The sequence below is a fragment of the Silene latifolia genome, chromosome 9, assembly GCF_048544455.1.
Source record: "Silene latifolia isolate original U9 population chromosome 9, ASM4854445v1, whole genome shotgun sequence".
Classification (NCBI taxonomy): domain Eukaryota; kingdom Viridiplantae; phylum Streptophyta; class Magnoliopsida; order Caryophyllales; family Caryophyllaceae; genus Silene; species Silene latifolia.
The window spans coordinates 59,127,496-59,144,268 of NC_133534.1; the positions used below are offsets into that span (position 1 = coordinate 59,127,496).

Consider the following 16,773-nt stretch of genomic DNA (forward strand, 5'->3'; position numbering starts at 1 on the left):
GAGCCCCACGGTTATACAACAAAGTAAACATAAACATTGCAGCGGAAAATGCAAGATCTTAAAAACTTTAATAATAAAACTGTAAGTCATTAAATCATTAAACCAAAATCTATAAATACTATTAAAAGGCTAGGATAAAAATGTCACGTAGACAATGCCACATGGGATGAAAAAAAGCCACGTACACAATAACAATGTGACTTGGCAAACTAATATGACATGGATTATCAATTTATTATTATATTGCATTAATTTAATTCACTTATTTTCTTTAAAAATCCATCCATATTCCATTAGCTTTAAACTTAATTAACTAAAAAAAACTACAATAAAAAAATACACATTAACTATAAGTTAATAATTTCAAGAAATATCATATGGATTAGTATTATATGTATTCGAAATAAAATAAAATAAAAAACTGAATACATAAGAAATTAAGAACGAAGAAGAATAAATGAAGTTGAAAACCAAAAAAAATTGTATTGTCAGATTTGTCACTAATTCACTACTTTTTTTTTTAAAGGCACTAATTCACTATTGTTGTTATTATAACTTTGTTGTATATAGAAGATGTTTTATAGAACTAATTAATCAACAAATGAGTATTAAATATCATATAAAATATTTTCTTAGAAAAATATAAAATATATGGAAAAAAAATATTTATTTAATTTAAGTAATTTACAAACATTTTCTGTAAATACTTAAATGAAATTAAACACTAATAATAAAGTTCTAAAAGGGTAGTAATACCGTGTATTTAGTTCATGAAATTATTTCACATAAAGGATAAGGTTTTGGAAAATATAAAATATCATATAAAATATTTTCTTAGGAAAATATAAAATATATGGAAAAAAATATTTATTTAATTTAAGTAATTTACAAACAAATTCTGTAAATACTTAAATGAAATTAAACACTAATAATAAAGTTCTAAAAGGGTAGTAATACCGTGTATTCAGTTCATGAAATTATTTCACGTAAAGCATAAGGTTTTGGAAAATATAAAATATATGGAAATGAAAATATTTATTTAATTTAAATAATTTACAAACAAATTCTGTAAATACATAAGTAAATTAAACACTAATAATAATAGAATTTTAAAAGGATAGTAATACCATGTATTTAGTTCATGAAATTATATCACGTAAATGATAATTTAAATGAGACCTTCTCCATTCCACTTTTATTGTTTAATTATCCTTTAAAATTTATTCCAAATTAATTGTTTTTTCAAAATTTAGTATGATAAATGACTTAACTATTAGTATCTATACAATATAATAAAAAGGCAAGATGAGTAGTTTATTATTTGACGTGTGTCATGTTAAGCAATTTTAAGTGCCACATTTTATGTTATTTTTCTTTGTATTTTATCTATGCAATATAGTTAAAAGCATACTTAATGCATTTAATTTTTAATCCACGTGTAATTTTTCTATTGGTTACTAATAATTCAATTACATAATTATCTAACTAAAAGTAAGTAATTATCTAACTAAAAGTAATCTCTAAATACCATGTGTTAAATGCTTATAAAATACAAACAAAATAAAAAAAAATATTAGTGGCAAACACAAAAAACAAATTAATACAAACTCTTTGTTTTCCTCTCATAAATTTGGTATTAATTTACATATTCATTTAACTTTTTTTTCTTTTATTTAATATTTGGTCTTTTGGTTTTCCTCACAATTATTATACTTTGTATTTATTTCACCTTTTTTTTATCTCCCCCTTAGTTCACACAATATTCTTCTTCTCTCAAATAAATTATTGAAATTAATTTGATAATTAATTACAAAAATTTTCTTATATAAATATCATAACAATCCTATTTTTCATTTTTATCCAAAAGTTGGTAGGTAAAGTATGCATATATAACCAATTGAATTATTTAACTTTTTTTATTCTTATTATGTTTTGAATTAATTAATAGTTTGAATCTTATATAAATATTACAACAATCCTATTTTTCATTTTTATCCAAAAAGTTGGTAGGTAAAGTATGCATATATAACCAATTGAATTATTTAACTTTTTTATTTTTATTATGTTTTAAACTAATTAATAGTCAGAATCTTATTTAATTATTATTTTTGTATTTGTATTAAAATTGCAGGATGATGACATACTCACATATCAAAAACATTGCATGAAATCTGGAAATATATGGTTATGAAACTTCTTTGGAATTATCTTTTGACTTGAATATATTTTTCAGTTTCATTGAGTTTTCCTTTTTTTTATTATTATTATGATGTATGCACAATATCAAATTGTACTATGAATCTATAATTATTGGTGACATGTTACATTATATATTCCAACCCTTGGAATATTAATTGACAAATGTTGTAAATTGTAATAAATTGTCTTATACCCTTTCGTGCACTTTATTAGTTTTCCGTGTACTCTTCAACTAGTATTTTGTCAATCATGTTATAAATCAAATATATTAGTCGACAAACAGATTATAAATCAAATGTCTTAATGAAAGTGTTGAAGTTATATGCACCAAGGATATAAATCGTATCTTTTAATGGGGATCAAGGTAAATATTTTGCATGGTTTTTTATTGAATCCAATGATCATTTTCCAATCCATTGTTCTATTTTGAATGCTTTCAAGCCTTTAAATCATTTTTTGTTTTCCATCAAATATTTTCTTCTAGCACTCTCAATATTTAATTTTTTTGCTTCTATATATTTTTGTTTTCTCATAGTCAATTGTTACGAATATTTTTTAATTATCACCCCACTTCTCTTTTTTTGTCCATTTCTATATTATCACCCTTTTTCTTTAATTTCTACTTTGGGACTTACTTTTTACCAACGTTTCTTATAACTTTTTTTTTAAAATTACAAAATAATGTCATCGTTTAAGGGTAGAATTCTCACATTACTCCACCAATTGCAAACTTTTTCCTTTTATTTTCAATTGCTTTTTATCTTTTCTTAATCTTAATTATTGCACACAAGCAAATAAGGTGATAATTTAAAAAATGGAAGAAGTATAATAATACAAATGGTGTATTCTTATTTCTTTGAAAATCATTGGGATAGGCGTTAAAGCTCCTCACATAAAAGTTTACCAACAACAAAAGATATAGAGATGACTCTAATTGACAAGAGATATAGTCGAAATGAAACTAGAATGATGTCCATTGTTTAACAAATACATTTTCTCGTGTATCCTCTCAAAAATTGCTCACGTAAAATTTATTTTTAAAATTATTGAATGCGTATTTAGTCTAAAATTTTATTTGTATAAGTCACATGACATCAACTCCTTGCTAATAATTTAAGTATATCACTTAGATATTTCGTTATACAAAAATCATTTCAATAATATTTTTCCCAATACGTTGGAAATCAATTAAATTTACAAGGACAATGTTGCAAGACCGACGAGCCGACAAGAATTGTAAATGTATTATTTGTTAAAAGTTTAACAAACTCCATTGCATTTAACAAAATAAACTTGTAATTTTAACCTAATTAGTAAGATAAACATAAGTTGTATTTTAACAAGCGCTTTCTGCGCATTATTCATATCGTCTCTAATTGACTAAAGGCAATATGTAAAATTCAGTTATAAAATATCATTACCATCCATTCATTTATATATTTTACATATTTACTTTATTTTACATTTCTTTTTTCATTAGAATACCTTAGGTAATAAGGAATAGAATTAGATGTCCAAGTGTTCAACATTTTGTTTCTTTGTCGGATAGAAATAGGACCAAGGTTCTCCGAACGCACCAAAACAACCCTAAAAATAATTTATCAAGTACTAGAATGCCAAAAGTCGTCAATGTTGAGTAAACTGAATAACCACCATGACAAAGCCAAGCGCCCTCGAAATCCAAAGACAATCTAAACACCGTAAAAAGAAAAGTACAGAACAAAAACAGAAAGGGACTAACAGTAATTAACACAACAAGACAACATTGAATAAAAGGACAAAGACAATGAGGACCGTAGAAAAATAAGAGTAGTTTTCAAAGTTAATATTCCACTGTTTGAATGCAATTTTACGTTTCCCATAATTTGTGTTGACTTTCCTTATAGGCTTTGAGAATAAGTTGTTTAAAGTGCTCTAATGAAACAAAAGGCAATACAATTTCCCATTTAATTTATATGCAATACCAGTTTTCAAAATCAGATAATGGACATTCGTATATTCTTTAAAATGAGGGATTCATGGGTTTTGGTGCTATAATATATCTTACCCTCATGAACTGTGACAGGGACCCTCTTTATTGCTTTGCTTAGGTATCCTACCAACATATCTCCAAGATAATAAGCAAGAAGACAAACAAGTCGAATAACGCATTCATGAACGATACCGCAAAAATAAAAGAACAAAAACAAACAAACCCGTGATTCTCACGGGTCACAAAACTAGTATATAAGGTTATAAAGCCTTTTTTTATTTACAAAATACAACTTAAAGATGCCTTTCGAGACTTCAAAGAACGGAGAGCTTTTTTATTAATATATATACTAGTAAAATTTATCAATGTGCTTAGTACCTTTTTATTGTTGTATTTTTAATAATATTTTTATATATTTCAAATATTTCTTAATAAGTTTTGAATCCTTCTTATCTTCATAAAAAAATGAAATTATATCGTGTGGTTTCGGAGGATCCAGTTACAGGAGAATCATGAACATAGAACTTTCCCTTCTTTTCCGTCCGTGTAAATATTTGGCATTTTGCCTGGAGGAAAAGCTACGTTCAGTACGGGACCAATAATTTGAGAAAACATCTTTCGTTTTTTGAACTTATTCACTCAATCAAAACACCTTCCATTCTCAAAAGTCAATTGTTTCATTTTAATTTCAATCACATTTTAATATCAGAATAGTAGGTAGAGTCATGATGTGAATGAACAACTCGCCAAATCTTTCCGTCGGATTCTGTTATAACTTATAACGGGCTTATTGAATTAAACAGAAATAAAGATTAGTAATTGTACCCATAGAATATGACCCTAATCGAAATGTCATTCGTACAAAGAAGAATCCCCTTCGTTACATGATTTCTAAATGTAAGCAAGCAAATAAGGTACGGTTACAAGAGGCTATCTGTCGCATATAGGCTTTAATTTAAAGGGACGTGGAATGTGGTCAGAAATCCATAACAAAGTCCGACCACAACGACCGAATTGATTATCTTCATGCTCCATGGAATAATATGCTAATACTGAAACATGGAAGAATTGAAATCTTAGACAAAAAAAAAAGGATATGGCTAATAGAACAAGGACATTTCTACCATTTGGCGTGTTCGTATTCGATACCTTGTCAGACACCGACAATTGCACGACACATGGAAATACGTGTTTGACACTTAACATCCGTGTCTAATTTTTTTATTATTAACATTTTTATAGTTTGACACTCGTTAGACACTTGAGGACACTTCAACTCAACATGATATACTATATAACGTAATTTAAGACCTTCGTGATCTTTTGCATAGATGACATATATTTTGTATATGTTGGAAAATGAGTCAAAGTATTATTTATGTAACTGTTAGGTTTAATTAATCAATTAGCATATACTATATAATTTGATTTTTCATTAGAATATAGTATAAAATTTCTTTATAATAAAAACAAAATCCTACTATTATAGCTATGAAATATGTATTTTATTAAATTTAAAAAATGTGTCCCGTGTCCTGCATTTCATGTGATGTAATGTCAGTATGTCACGTGTCTGTTTCGATCCATATCCATTTTGGTGCTACCTAGATGTTTGTTATGTTATAAATTTTGCACCAATTACATAATTTGTATAAAAAAAATTGTGTTATGGTTTTATGGGGTTCACTGAAACTCTAGCTCTTCTAAGCATCAATAACTTTATGTATAACTAGGTAGTATCCCGCGCTTCGCGCGGCCTGTTTTAAAATTTTATGATTATAATTAAAGAAAAATAATATAATTCATATATGACCTTCAATATTTTCTCTTATAAATAATTTTTTCTCAAATTTAATTTTTTTAGGTTTAACTTCAATGTTTTAAAATAATTTAAAAAATAGTTTTAATTAAAACTAATAAGTGATAATTAATTATGCATGATCAACGTTTTATAAATAAATTTGTGAGTGGTGAAATATCATATTAATCAAAAAAAAATTATTCGAATAATACAAAAATCAACAATAAGTTCTCAAATTATATCATTTCACCATACTTTATGTTTCAAATCAATTAATATTTATCCAAAATGATATGAACATAATTTTATGTAATTTTTAATTTTTTATGTATACCATGTGACATTTATCTATCAAACATATAGGGTTCAAACTTAACTTATTCAAATGTTTTGATTGTGTCTTGCATGTGATATGTGTCAAACATATCTATGAGAAATTTGCACCTTTTGTTTTTTTTAAACAACTATATATAATCATGTTTAAGAGTTTACCTGTAAATATAATAGGTTGAACTTTCTCAAATATTATTTTTTGATGTTTAACTTCAAAGTATTTAAAAGATAATATATAAAATATTTAACTAAAGGTAATACGGAGTATTTGGTTAGTCATAATCAATATTTTCTATTAGACTTATACATATTTAATTAAAGATATTATAGAAAAATATAACGTATTTTCTACTTTTTCATGTCGTTTATAATATTGTATTACTTAGGCTATGTTTGGTAAATGGTATATTGGCCAAATTTCAGCATATTGGAGAGGTTTAGCATGTTTGACTTACGAATATGCTATTTAGAGGGTTTGGTTAATGGCATATTGAAATAGCATATTGGGGTCCAATATGTTATTTTACAATATGCTGCTCCTACCAGCATATTGGGTTAGCGAAGTAGAAAGAAAAAAATTGTCTTATTTACCTCCCGAAAAAATACTAACCTTCCTTTTATATATTTAATTAATAATTTATCCATATCCTTATTTGTCATTTTACAAAGGATCTAAACAACCTGCTAATCTAAAACTGTCAATTACCAAACACCTCTAAAACAATTCTGCAAAATAAATCTGCTATTCAAACACGCTAAATCATTATACTAGTCAAATCTGTTTCTGCTAATATTAATCCGCTGTTTACCAAACAAAGCCTTAATAATCGTTACCTTTGTTTTGATTATTCAAATGCACTCGCGATCACTATGTACATACACACTCGTACTGTCGTACACATACTCATTATCGCACTATTGAAACCTATCAAAATCTCATATGTATTCAATTTGTCCAATACAAATTTTTTTCATTCACACACTATAAAAACCTATCTCTTAGTAGTTTTTTTAAAGTTGTGTTTTTAATATATACAACTAGTTTTGAATCCCGTGGAAATCACGGGATCGTTAATAATTTATTATTTTAATCGGCTTAAAGATTATGGAATATGAATTATTTTCTTAACCAACAAATACTTAAGCGTTAGTTGATTTCCCTTTATTTATTGAATGAATCAGAGTTTTTAGACCTCTAATTATAGATGGGATTTTAAAGCCCCGTGTGGCAACTTCATAGTGCAAATCGCTTCATACTTGACCAATAAAAAGTTGATCAAGGTAACATTTTAAAATTATTGTGTAGGTGTTGCAAGTACGTACTAAATTTTCAGTACCTAACAACGGCTATACTTCTTGTATATTACAATAATTTTATATTCCCTCAATTTCAATAGATTTTATATTCTTTAAAATTTTCTGTTATATTTTTAAAACTAGATTTCATCCCCAGCCGTTGGCCGGGTAATATCAAAAAATAATTTCTGAATATTTTATCTTGAAATGGTTGCTTTGAAAGCATTCTATAACGAAGAATGCTTTAATGTTGCAAAGTAGAAAGTTTCCCTTTCTTGTATTTTATAATTCGTACTAATGTCTTATAATTTCTGGGGCTTTAATTCTTACCCGTGACATAGTGTACTCATTTGTCAAAAAAAAAAACATCTTATGATCTCGAGTGTTCACGGTATTAAAAAGTTGGTTGAATCTTATATAAGAACCTAATTGAGTTGCTGTTTCTTGAAACTCAAACTAAAAAATTGCATCGATTTTATCATAATCAAATAGTAATATTTATCTTAACTAAATACAACTAATAAAAATATTAATAAATGGTTTATAAAAGTTGGATTTAATTGTACAAATCTTGTAGAACTCCGCTCCACTTGGCTAGTAATATGATCGCACAAGGGTCAAATAGTAAACCTTTGTAGTGCGACAAAATCCGGCTTAGTGAATACATTAACATTACTGATCGTAGAATTTGGAGGAAAATCGTAGATGCCATATAAGTACCAATGTTATGTGTGATATAATATACAATTAAGTAACTTAACGTTCAATAATACCGGAAAAAAAAACGCACGCACTAATATCATGAAGCATTTGCAACAAATATATATAGATCGTATCCTATCAACAAACACTCATGTATAACTACATAAATAAATAATAAAATAATGATAGAGACCATAAATGTCTAAATGATGTATTCATGCCAAATGATATAAATCAATAATGGTGTCCTCCTTATATATACATGTCAAGACTTGTAGTGATAGATAATGATAGAAAATAAAAGTTTAAGATTTATTGTAATTCTCTTATTTTTTTTATCATAGGTATCCCATCCCAATTTATATAGCTTCTATACATGTAGGAATTCCAATGTAGATCATTCACTATTGCACATCTAAATACATTATTTTATAGAATTAGTAGTTCGCAAAATTGAATTCCCTAATATTACTCAGAAGTCATTTTCAAAAGTTAATTAGACTCTCTAATGTCGTCGCTCTAAAAAATTCTTTCATAAGTTACGTCTTTAAGGTGCTTGATTGCTATAAATGAAACGTAAATGACTTAATTTCACCATTGAGCCAAGTTAAGGAGGTCATTTGCTACTTTCTTTATATTTCATTAATAGCTTCTATAATTTCTTAAAAATTCGACTCTCGGATATCGCTTTAATGTCACTCGGAAGAAATAAATGCAACATAGATGATAGATTGGGTTGGTGAACACATAGTGAATGCTAAGAGATATATGAGAGTAGAATGAGTTTGATCGACATATTGGTACTTACTACGTAGGATCTATTAGCTTTTTATATGGAGCAGTTGTTTTAATTGAAGTAAAACTCCTATCAAATCATTAATTTTACAATTTATTATTACTTTTTTTGATAGAAATTAATTACTATTACTTGATAGGATTTTGTAATCGTGATATTTGTAACTAATAGAAAAACTTGTTTTATTTATTTTTCATTAATTTATTGGAAAACCTATTTTTTTTCATTAATTTATTTATCTTAGCAGTTTACAAAAGTTGTAGCCAATGAAATCTCTCGAAAGTAATACCCAATGAAATCGCTTCAAAAGTTCCTCTTTTAAGTATATACTAGATTTAATGCCCGTGCGATGCACGGGCCATTTGTAATACTATGTTATGTAAACAACGGATAAACATTGCAGTCTAGAGTTGAGCAACCTATGCATTCTCATATATTTTATCGAGAGACATGAGCAATTAAACTAATTTTTAGGCACTATAAATTTATTAGGTTTCTTTTACATGACAACTTTTTTTCTTTAATTCTATGTGGTGCCTTTTCCTGTAAAAAATAAAATAAAATATAATAAAATTAAACATAAGTTCTATGAAAAGCTAAGGCGACCCTTAGTGTTAATTGCATCACTTTACTTTGTTTATGAAGAACACACTCCTAACTCCTTTGATCTTTATTTTTAACGTTGACTTTAATTGTTGACATACGTTATTTCGAAAACATAGTTTGCATGTGACATCAAAATTTAATCAAAGTCGTGATTAATCCAACCTAGTTACACTAAGTGGATTATACGTTTAATGTACCACATTAGATGGTGCAGACTCAGAAACTTATTAAGTTTGAGGTAGTACATCTGATATACACCATATTAGTTAGATAAGCTTGTATTTTCTAGGTCTATTAGATTTGCTAATACCTTCAAAATTTATTAATATATGTAGATTAAGTGGAATAATTGTGTAGTTATAATGAAATGTACAGGGTATTGAAAGATATTTTAGAAGCAACAAAGTATTAAAATGCAAAAGGTATTTTTAGAAACGGATCCTAAAATAATAATAATAATAATAATAATAATAATAATAATAATAATAATAATAATAATAATAATAATAATAATAATAAGGATTAATTAACAGGAATAATCCAAACTATGGGGTGCCTTCCTATATTAATCCACACTTTGATTTAACCTACTATAATCCTCACAATAACACTCTCTTTCCCATAACACACTTAGTCATTTTTTGACCTGTTGAAACCGGTCACTCTTAATCTTTCTATTAAAACCCCCCTTTTCCTTCGACACTCCTCCTTTCTTCTGCAACTTTTTTTCTCTCTCTCTTTTTCTCTATCTGTTTCTCTCTCTCTGTCTCTCTCTCCCCTTATTCTTCTACCTTTTTTTTTTCCGATACTAAGCTCTTATCCCTCTTTCTATCTCTGTAAAATCAATGAAAAAGAAGTTATCATATGCAAGTTCAAGTAATTCAAAAGTGAATGATGGTGTTTTTTGCAAGCATAATTTAAGGGCAGTTTTGAAGACGATTAAGAATGGTTCACATGTAGGCAGGAATTTTTATGGGTGTCCTCTTTGGCCAGTAAGAAATTTAATTTGTTTGTATTTAATTTTAGTAATTAAATTGATTTTGAATTGATTTTGAAGGTCTTAGTTTCCCTCATCATGTAGGATAATGATTGTGGGCTATTTCAATTTGAGGATGATTACTTATTTGGGAAAACTTCTGGCGCAAGAGGATTTGAATATGACGATTTCGAGAAGATGATTTTGAAAGAGAAAGTGAAAAAGCTGGAGGATAAGAAGGAGAATTTGAAGAAGCTGGTAGTGGAATTAAGGAATGAAGTTAGGAAACATAGTAAAGGGGAGAGGATTGCTTTGATTGTGTTAATTGTTTCATGGATATTTTTTGCAATTTGTCTTTGTTTTAGTAGGATATGAACTCCTATGAACTAAGTAATGTTATTTCAGTGTAATAGCTTTTGAGGTTGTAATGGATATTTTTTGCAATTTGTCTCCGTTTTAGTAGAAATTAAGGATTGGAGTTCAATGTAATAGCTAAAATTAAGGATTGAAGTTCAATGTAATAGCTTTTGAGGTTGTAATGAAAAGTTTGACATTGATTTGAAAATAATGCCATTTTTCACTGACATTCATTACAAGCGAAAACCGTAAGTTTGCAAATACATGCCAAAAGCCAACATACTACCATAACTGCTATTGCCATAACTGACAGGCCAAAACCTAACATACTGCCATAACTAAAAGTGTTCTTAGCATACTAACTTTTATACATAACTACAACCAACACTTTAGGGCTTGTTGATTGATGCTTGAGTGGGTTGACTTGAAACTGAAGTTGGAGCTTCCTGTATCATTCTTGGTCCCCTCCTATTGCCTGGTGGGTTAGTGAAGGCATTTCCCTGGCCATCTATTAGAACTCCAACACCTTGGGGTGCCTGAAAGGAAAACAATGTTATAGATAGCAGTCCTTATTGGTAAAGCAAAATAAAGAAAAAGAGATTTAAGCATCAATGTTACCTGTCCTCTGCCACCTCTGTTCCCTCTCCCACCACCTCTACCACCTCCTCTTCCTCCCCTACTTGTTCTTATTCTTCTTCCACCCCTCCCCAATCTTGTTGGCTGAGAAGTTGCCCCATGGTGAGATGTAGAAGCAGTGTTCATCAGAACATCAGACCTGGCAGTGGCAGTCACATTACTCCTAGGTCTACCCCTACCTCTTTTTGGTGGTGGTGGCAATACCTTGTCCTTATCTGGGCATTTTCTTTTGTTATAGGATTTGGACTTGCAAACAGAACAAGTCATCTCAATCCCATGCTTAGTCAACCTCCCACTTTTTTTTGGATCCTCATGAGGATCCCTTCTTCTCTTCTTCCTTGGCATGCCAGGGCCAACTTTGATGGGAGGGGAATTTAAAGGTAGGTCAACCTTTGACCAATATTTTTGACCTGGACAAGGGGCAATGGGCTCACTATAAGCTCTAAGGTATGCCTCTTTTTTGTACAGGTCAATCACATAGTCTTCTGGCTGACCATGGATGTCAAAAATGGCTGCAGCAGCATGACTACATGGGATCCCAGTCAAATCCCATTTTTTACAAGTGCATGTTCTCTTCTCTAAGTTCATACTTACCTCATCTATGCCAATTTTCACTTGGAAAACAGTAGCTGATGATGGAAACACATAATACTCTGCAGATTTCTCTTTCTCCTCTTCTAGTTTTTGCTGAACTCTTGGACATACAGTGATGGCTTTCCTCTCCATTTCAGCTTTCTTCTTAACGCCAATCTCTTCATCATGGCTGATCTTATGTCTTCAAGCATATAGATCAAATGCTTAGACCTAGCTTCTATGATGTAAGCGTTGAATGTTTCAGCCATATTACTAACAATGACATCACACTTGGTTGTGGTATCCACAAAAGCCCTACAGAACAAAGATGGATTACAAGCTACAAAAGCATCTGCTGCCTTAGGATCAACCTCCCTCAACTCATCCAAAGCCAAGTTGTAGTCAGACATATTGTATGCTTTGGCACAACTCCAAAACAATAGTTTCATTTCATCACCTTTATAGGATTTGTGCCAGGTGGCAAATATGTGCCTAGCACAAATCCTATGTTCAGCCTTTGGAAATTCCTGAGCAACCATGGTAACTATGCTCTACACATCATGAAACATATAAGCAATGTTAAATAAATCAGAAATTAACATTGGAGAACATGATACAGAATGGTTCAATAGTCAGAGGATATGGTCTTACCTTATGCTGATCTGAAATGATAGTCCAACCCTCACCATTTGCCTCTCCTAGGGTGTTCTTCAATTGTTGAAAGAACCACTCATAGCTATCATTGTTTTCTCCTTCTACTATAGCCCAGGCAAGAGGATACATTTGTTCATTTGCGTCTCTTCCTGTGGCAAATATCAATTGCCCTCCCAAGAAAGTTTTCAGGAAGCAGGCATCCACACACAACACGTTTCTACAACCCCTTACCCAACCTTGCTTCAATGCATCAAAGCATACAAAAAATCTATGAAAAACTGGAATTTTTCCTGGAATTGTAGACAAGATAAACACATTGTTTGTCTCTTCATCTCTGAGAGCCTGAATATAACTCCCAAGTTTGCTGTAGTGCTCTTTCAAAGAGCCATGTAACATCTTATGAGCAAAGTACTTAACCTTATATGCAAACCCTTTTTTGATGATTATTTTATAAGCTCTTCTCACTTTCTCAATTATTTCAGAAGCTGGCCAATGAGGCCTAGCTTTGAAAACTTCAAGAAATTGCTTAGCTAACCAACTTGACTTCAATTGCCTATTTCTTTCCATATTTTTATGACAAGTGTGGTGAGGATCAACAGATTTCACAAGTATACAAGCACTTGCATTATCCCAACTTCCATCATATATTATATTAAAGCAACAACCATTAGCCTATTCAATCGACACGTGTCATCACCTTCAAATTTGCCACGTGGAGTTTTGCCTATTAATGTGCCATGTCGAAAGTCCGAGTCCGCATAATAAAAAAAATCAAATAAAAAATCTAGATACATATACACAAAAAGGCAACTACTCAAACAAATAACACGTTTGATTTACAAAAAAATAAAGATTCATTTAATAACTATATAATATCTAGAGAATATGCTTTGATTCCTATTTTAACTCACGTAATACATTACATTAATAATTAATAATAAATTTAATCAAATCATATATTCTACTGAAATCTCCAAAAATATCACGATTAGCAACTAATTCACACTAACTTAAATATCGCCGAAATTAACTCTATTAATATTGCCAAAAGCAACTCATATAAGTTTAGAATATCTTTTACAGAATATAATATGCTGATTAATTTGAAAATATCCTAAAATAAGGGATTATAATTGATGGGGCATATTCTGCACCCGCTGACCAGTCAACATATTGAGCAAGGTCAAAGATATCCACAACAAGTCAACGGCTTAGACAGCCTAACCGACGCAGCCCATCGGCCTGTCTCTTGGGTCTCGGCTGGGACAACTAGCCAGCCGAGGCACACATCCGCGAACTCATATACAAGACCCCTCGGCGGTGAGTCAACAGGGCCCGCCGACCTGCCATGGGTCCCTCGGCCGAGGGGTAGATCAGTCTTTCCATCTGCTAGCCACTTGGCCACTTGGCCACTACGTGACAAAAGGTGAAAGTCTATAAATACTCCTCAACTCTCATTGAGGAGGAGATCCACAATTTAACCTAAGATTCACTATTCATCTGGTAATATCTTCCTTATCTCTCTACAACACGAACTTCGCCAAGTAACAACAACTTATCCCTTTTAGTTTAATGACTTGAGCGTCGGAGTGAGTTCGCTCGGTCCAAAGCCGAGCCCTCAGTTTGTTCATTGTTTCAGGAGACCGCAAGGAGGATTCAACCAAAGACGTCATTCTACAAGCACGGGTGGTAACAAGTAACTGCTCTGGAATTACACCCGGAACAATTGGCGCCGTCTGTGGGAAAAGATACTAGAAGCTAGTCACATTCATTCCCAAACAAAAAAAAAAAAAAACAAAAACCCACCCAAAAAGCTAAGAAGATGTCGAAACAACCAGAGAAGGTGTTGGTGGAAAACGAATTCTACCAAGACGACACATTCCACAACTCAGAAATCGGGCAGTCCCTCACCGGCCGTATCACTGATACGACGAACGGGACGCCGAAGGAACAAGATATGCCGCTGCCCGCCGACCAGGTCACCATCATGGGACATGTGGTTGATGCAGCAACGCTGAAGCTACTCCTGGACATAATTGGTAGTACGCCGGCTCACACCGTCACACCGACAAGAGCGGCGGAACCCGTCCAGGAGACCGGGGCCTGTAATGTGACTCCAAGAGACTTGAATGGAGCACCGGAAGAAGCGGCCCTGTCAAGACGCCGGGGGAGCCCGGAATGCTAGTGGTAGACCGAGTCCTTCCCGCACTCGCGGGAGGACGGCGTCGCCGCAAAGACCGACGAGGCATCCCCGGAGGAGTGAAAGAAGTCCGGCTCGCCCAGTCGGAGAAGGAGTCCGACTCACCGTAGTCGGAGAAGGAGCCCGACTCACCGTAGTCGGAGAAGAAGCCCGACTCACCGAGTCGAGAAGAAGCCCTTCCCGCCACGGGGAGAGGAGCCGGACTAGGGATGTGAGGAGCCGATCGCCGCGTGTCATTCGACACGCGGTCGACACCCCTCGCCGCCCACGTCCTAGATACCCCGGTGCCGACTAAGTCAAGTTGCCACCTATAGCATACAAAGGAGAAGGCGACCCAACCGACCACGTCGAGGCTTACGAGTCTCACATGTCGGTATGGGAGCAACCCGACGAGGTTTGGTGCCGAGTCTTCCCAACGACACTGCATGGGATGGCACAAAGTTGGTACAAGGGGCTACCCGACGGGTCGGTATACTATTACGCCGACCTAAAGGACACATTCCTAGCCCAGTATTCTTGCAACAAAAGGAGGGCCGTGGAGACCTCGGACCTCTTGACTATCAGACAGGAAGGAGGCGAATCTCTCCGAAGTTATGTGAAGAGGTTCGACGCCAAGGTTCAGCAGATTCGTGAGTGAAGCAGAGCCGAGCGGCTTCGCGCTGATGAAAGGCCTCCCAAGAGGGGACCTAAAGAATGAGCTCATCAAGTGCGGCGGCCTGAACCTGGAGTCCGCCAGGAAGATGGCCGATCAAGCCATAAAAGTGGAGGACTACCACAAAACCTGGGTAGGCCCCAGCGAGGCCGAGCTCTCAGAAAGAAAAAGCCGCTGGGAGGACAACCCGGATGAAAGACGCCGTGACAATAATAGGTCACGGTCGACAGTCCACCGGGGAAACGAGAACTCGGCGGACGCCGGGGAGTTCGGGAACGAACCGCCGAAGCGGTACAATGATCACACCCCCGGTCGCGTCTGCCGCCGAGGTCTTCGCCCGAGCAAGAACGAAGGTCGAGTGGGAGAGGCCTCCCGGCCGAGGAGTGACGGTGACACGAGCCGATCGTGAGTACCACGGCCACACCGGTCACCTTACTGACAACTGCCGGCATCTGAAGAATGCCATTGAAGAACTAATCCGGAAGGGGAGCCTCGGCAAGTATGTTGCCAAAGGCCAAAAGACTGATGCCGGCGGTTCAGATAAGAAATCCGTCTTCGAACGGATATGAGTAATCCATGTTGTCATCGGGGGCAACGAGAACGGTGGGTCCGCTCATGGGCACAAACGGCACCTGAACGAGATGTATCAGGCCATCAACTTTGTGCCCAACACAGCGGCTCCCGCTTCCAACATCCCCGATATAACTATTGGGAAGAAGGACTACAAGGGAGTCATCGCCCCTCACAGCGACCCACTCGTAGTCCACTTGGACATAGCCAACCACTGGTGAAGAGGTGCCGATTGACACAGCGCCTACACAAACATTATGTACAACGAATGCTTTCTCAACCTCGGTCTGAAGGTTGAAAACTTGAGCCCCTGCACCAACCCGTTGTACGGCTTTTTTCGGGGCCTACGGTACCCCTTGGGTCAATCAGTGCCGGTGAGGTTCGGCGAGGGAAGTGCGGCCAAGAACGTTATGTCTGAGTTCGTGGTCATTGACGGCTCGTCCGCCTACA

General features: G+C 33.5%; 1 protein-coding gene across 1 annotated transcript; it reads right to left on the reverse strand.

Annotated features, from left to right (window-relative positions):
* Window positions 1–11,427: 11,427 nt before the first annotated feature.
* On the reverse strand, window positions 11,428–13,468 carry LOC141601091 (uncharacterized). The gene is made up of 4 exons (XM_074421356.1): window positions 12,899–13,468; window positions 12,479–12,798; window positions 11,657–12,437; window positions 11,428–11,574 (listed from the first exon to the last, which is right to left on the reverse strand). Exons 1-4 carry the CDS (start codon window positions 13,466–13,468, stop codon window positions 11,428–11,430), a joined length of 1,818 nt encoding a protein of 605 aa, XP_074277457.1.
* Window positions 13,469–16,773: the final 3,305 nt, after the last annotated feature.